The sequence below is a fragment of the Magallana gigas genome, chromosome 5, assembly GCF_963853765.1.
Source record: "Magallana gigas chromosome 5, xbMagGiga1.1, whole genome shotgun sequence".
NCBI lineage: Eukaryota > Metazoa > Mollusca > Bivalvia > Ostreida > Ostreidae > Magallana > Magallana gigas.
Window position 1 is genome coordinate 48062249 of NC_088857.1, and position 5522 is coordinate 48067770.

The window sequence follows — 5522 nt, forward strand, 5'->3', positions numbered from 1 at the left end:
ATAGGACACATGCATTATTATGTATGTTGACGACTGTCATCCCATGAATCTATTGTACTATCACCAGTGAACATAGATTGTGAACATATTACATTTGGTTTTGTTTTTGATTCCATTCTGGGCGTTTCATGAGTATTTTCGCAACACAGCGTTCTTCGATCAATCTTTTACCTATAAGTTTCCTTCCATTTGTATTAGATACGTGTAACAGAATTTAACTGACAAAACCATTCTTTTGTAGATACATATATATATATATATATATATATATATATATATATATATATATATATATATATATATATATATATATATATATATATATATATATATATACACACACACATGTTCATGGCACGTTTCTAAAGTTAATATAATATATTTTAAAGGCAATATCAATTGAAAAAATTATAAACTACACATTTCATTCCAACTCAATAATATTCGGAAAACACCAATGTTTTTTATAACTTCTCTCTCTCTCTCTCTCTCTCTCTCTCTCTCTCTCTCTCTCTCTCTCTCTCTCTCTCTCTCTCTCTCTCTCTCTCTCTCTCTACGATGACATAGTCCATAGCTCTTCTGTACTCTGTTCAGAAATAACAGAGGCAGAGGGAGGAGAAAAACGAAATCCTTCCGCTCCCCAAAACTCCATCCGAGATCCGCCCAGTATAGGTCTATTGCCGTTGTTGTCTGAGTCCATATCCCCTATTGCTAATACTGGTGAGCCTTTGGTTTCCGCCTTTTTATTCTCGGAGATCTTCTTAAAAGCTCGCTGCCACTGAGACTGAGACTTCGGAATCGAGTTTTCGTCTCGAGCTTTTCGAGTGGGTGTGGCTACGTCTGACATAGGCTGTGGCTGGTTTGTTGAGGTTCGGTGTCCTCGGTAGCTCAAGATCGTATCCCAGTGATCGGATGGGTCCGAGTTTGGTTTTCCGTCAACAACAGGTGTATGTTCCGTGGGCTGCTGCACCTGTCGTTTAGCCCCGAGAAGGCTCTTTAGTTTTTGCCACAAATTCTTTTTTTCGGAACTCTCACTTTTAGACGACTCGTTCGAGTTTTGTAATGCGTAGTCATGGTCCGTCCATTCTTTAGGGCGCTGTGTTTTTGGTCGACTTCGATTTTTGTTCTCTCTCAAACTAAAAAAAAAATCTAAAAAGTTACTGAATCATTGTTGTATGTCTACTGAGCATTTAAAAGATTAAGAGATGATTGCATCCAAAGTTTGAGATGTTATAGTAAGTAAGAATTACAAAAATTACAAATGTTAATGAAAAACAAATCATTTCTGTAGAAATAACCTTTGTTTATTCTGTCTCTCATTTTCAATGTCAAAATGTTTTAATCATGCAGAGACGAAATATGATAGAGAAGTCTTTATGAACCGATAATAATACTTTAGTATACATGCATCATTTGATGAAGTAGTCCCTGTAGAGTTGTTTTTTCTTCTGATTTAATTTAAAAGGAGGGGAATTCCATCATGCGCAGGGGAGAATATCGCCCACGGACAAGCCAACAAAAGTGTTGCCTTCAGTGGGTGAATTACCTGACCAATCAATAATAACCAAAAGCTGGTGGGAAAACCCAACCCTGATTTCCGGTTTAAAACGTCTGAATGATATTTGCACTCCCTTAAAAAGAATTCAAAAAATTATCACCTTTTTCTTCAATAATCTGTATCCAACCCCAGCTGCGTTAGGTGTCAGACTCTTTAACACTTCTCTTTTATGTCTATATATATTTTCTTTCTTAATTTTTTAAGTTAGGATTTATACATGTTGCTTGCTGAAAAAAAGTCTTCGGTATTTTTGGACAGATCTCTTTTGACTTATAAACAATTTCACAACGATTAAACTTTTATTACAGTATATTGTGCCATAATTTTCAGTATTTTGCAGACTTCCATGTATAAGAGAGTTGACATTCCAAGGGGAGATATAAGATTAAAGGGACTGGATGGCCGTGACCATTTTTAGACCATATTAACTTCCTTGAGAAGAAGAGCCCCGTATGAAGATATAGGAAAAGTATTCAAATTTAAAAGTTTAAATATTTAGATTTTTGTTTACTAAATGTCTCGTTTCTTACATTACAAAATGCTGGATATTTGAATAAAAAAATGAAATTCGTCTTCAATCTCATAATGGTTATATAAATCCCATTTTCTTATACTCATTGATGGCCTATCATACCTTCCTATTTCGATTTTCAAATCATGGGAGGACAGTCTAAAACGTGTTAATCATTTTTCTATATTTTGCATGGACATAGTAGTACACATGTAAACAAAAAATTATCAACTAATTGTTTATATAAATAACATCAATAATAATTTCACAGTCAGACAAATTGCAAAATGCTGCTATATGGTCATTTTTCCAGGGGAAAGATGGCTAGGGGGAAAATGCACTATACAACGACGGATCAAATGAACGGTCCCAAAACCTTTGCTCACAATCTCTCACCAGATAGCGCACTCCGTAAGCTTCACTCGGAGCGGAGCGGAGCGTATTTACGCCCTCTGGTGAGAGATTGTGTTTCCTCGTTTAAAAGATATTTTTAAGATGCACTGTAAGTTACTTTGAAAATAGGCATGGAGTTTGGTAAGAAAATGCATGGCATCATGTGGCACACGAAATATATCATCTTATGCATGGTGAATCGGAAATTTCATAATATTCCCCCGCCGAACAATAATCAAAGTAAACAATTTTGAAAAGATAATCGTAACGTGTATGTTACATATACCTTAGGTCATGACCATTTAGAATAAGTACATACAAAAGCATCTTTGATAATAGTGTTAAAGACAACTGCTGTTTTAAATTTTGATAAATACATGTACATGCAAATGCAACATATTATTATCGCATATACCGTTCTAACGATATTGGCTAAGTAAAGGAAAAAAGAAATAATAGGAACGGTTTTGTTCGATTCGATTTCTTTATGAACGCATGTTTGAAAATGCATTTTTGTTTAGAAATACCATTCCTATGTTTTAGAAATATATATTCTACGTTTTTATCATTCGTTTAATTCTACATACATGTATTAATAAATAATATTTACATCAACGACAACTCATCATAATCATACAAAATCATGATTATTTACTTTTTGTACAATTATTATTATACGGAAATATCAAATTAAGATGGTTGTCTATTAGGAAATAACAATGATGTCACAAATTACTAGTATATTCAAACACAAATGGAAAGAGAAATGTGAAGAAACATATAACTGCTTAAGTACTTTTTAGTACTTTGATTATACTTAGAAGCACGCGTAACTAGTTGAAGCAACTCACTCTCATTATAAACACTGCACAGTTTGTTCAAGGTTAAAAAAAAAAAAGCGGGCACGTAAAATACATTTCCTGAGCAATTTGTTTTCATGTCAGAATCTTACTGTTGCTGGATAATAAGTCAAACTTGTGCTTCTAAGTATAATCAAAGTACTAAAAAGTACATTTCTCTTTCCATTAAATTTGTGTTTGAATATACTAGTAATTCGTGACATCATTGTTATTTCCTAATAGATAACCATCTTGTGTTTACATCCTCTTATTCTATAGACAGTCAATACATTCACCTTCAGTCTGTCAGATGTACTCTCGGTACTATGATCTTTTGTCAAAAATGAATTTGTTTAGTGGTAGGAAATTAAAGGTCCCCCACCCCTTCAAATGAGTAACATGAGCATTTGCGTATACCGGAAGTTCGCATCAGAAGGGTTATACATACATTTGTACTATAAGAGGTTTGCCTCTAAATTATTACCCCCTCCATATACCACTAGCATACAGATGTACATGTATATATTTGCATTTCCATTGTTCTTTCCCACTGTAAGCCCATACGGAGGAGCTGCAATTATTTCTCTATAATCGCAATTGTTCTGTCAGTATACTATGACGTCATAAAGGTGTAACGTTATGTATACTTTTCCATGACGTTGTAGATTTAAACCACTATACGATACATCATGTGTTTTTCTCCAACTCCATTAAAATTGACGTATTTACATGTAATATTAAAACATGTTTTTGATAACATTTTAAAGGAATTACTGTTATAACATATCATTGATTCTGTTAACAAATCTATGTGAATATATTAAAAAGATACATTACAGTCTGAATGTTTACTTTTGATGTAATAGCTAAATGTCAAGGTCTAGGCTAAAACAGGGTATTTGCGAGTGGTAAAATGCAAATATAAGTAATAAACAACGATTATTTAGTGAACATGGCGTTATGAATAGCAACTGCTCTGCTGGCATAATTTCCATGATGCGCTAGCGCGCATCATGGAATATGCCAACAGAGCAAGTGCTATTCATAACGCCATGTTCACTAAATAACGTTGTTTATTTCTTAAGTGTTTATGCGTTTTTGTAATTTTGTAATTATTTTATTGGGCCCATTTTGGGGTAGTTTCTAGTCAGATGGTTATTTCTTAATGCCATGCAGTAAGGTGTTATTAAATTCTTTGTCTTCATCTGTATAAATTAGTTAAAAATTTGGACACTTCTTGTGAAGTTTTCATCCACGAGACATCTTACCGAAAATGAAGATAACATTCGGGTACCAAACTTTGTAACCCACATTTTAGAATATGTGTTGTATATACTTAATTCCAGCTTTTGAAATGAGTGTAACATAAAAAATGTTGACAACTGTAGCGGAATGCACCTAACCTTCTATTGTTTACCTATGTGCTTTAATAAAACCCAGGCGACTGAACAGTTATTGGAAATATAAATGTTTACAAAATCAACTGCTAAAAAATAGAGATATCAACCAAGTTGAATGCACGTCGACACTATTTTGACCACTCATCAGTCATCACGCCTACTAGTAACCTACCTATAGATGTTGTCCTCCATATATAGAACTTCCTGTTTATTTACAGAATGAGTTTTAAAAAATTTACAGCGTAAATTCGTCGTGATTCATTGCAAGTAATCTATCGAACCTTTTCCCATTTAGCACTGATTTATTTAAATCACATACCGAGCTTTTCGGTCAGATTTGAATGACTTTCAATGAAATAGCTAGAGAAAGGAAAGCGTTTTTGTGGATTGAATGTCTGAAAACCATATCGGGTGAACAGCGTCGTTTCTTGTTACGAAATCCCAAAGACCCTTGACGATTTACCATGTAGGACTACAAGTACTTAACGTAAATAAAATGAAAATCAAAATAGCCAATTCAAAGGTCAATTATACGTGACATACTAGCTAAAATATAATATAAACAAATGGCATGGATAATGAGAAAAAGAGTTCGATCTACATGTATGTAAAAAAAAAAACAACAACAAGGAATCAATAAAAAAATATTTGATAGATGGTACCCAAGTCAACTTGATTTTCTTTTTTTTAAGAGTTTGATAGCAAGGAAACTTTCGTCCCTTTAACTCTGACGTTTGAACTTATTCATGAATTTATTCTATACAACACTTCAAGAACCAGCTGGTATAGCCATTGCGTTACTGTAATCGGTTTTCCGGATT

The 5522-nt window shown here is 33.6% G+C and overlaps 1 protein-coding gene across 1 annotated transcript; it reads right to left on the reverse strand.

Moving 5' to 3' along the window:
* Positions 1-343: 343 nt before the first annotated feature.
* LOC105330517 (uncharacterized) lies at positions 344-4930 on the reverse strand. The gene is made up of 2 exons (XM_011432240.4): positions 4874-4930; positions 344-1136 (listed from the first exon to the last, which is right to left on the reverse strand). The coding sequence occupies exons 1-2, from the start codon at positions 4891-4893 to the stop codon at positions 554-556; spliced, it is 603 nt and encodes a 200-aa protein (XP_011430542.3). The 5' UTR covers positions 4894-4930; the 3' UTR covers positions 344-553.
* Positions 4931-5522: the final 592 nt, after the last annotated feature.

What these genes read in the sequence shown, in the direction of transcription:
- LOC105330517 (XM_011432240.4), bottom strand. Translation starts at nt 4,893, where the DNA reads ATGGAGGACAACATCTATAG. An exon ending in ATGGAGGACAACATCTATAG is followed by an intron (nt 1,137 to 4,873) that starts GTAGGTTACTAG and finishes TTTTTTTTTTAG; the next exon opens with TTTGAGAGAGAACAAAAATC.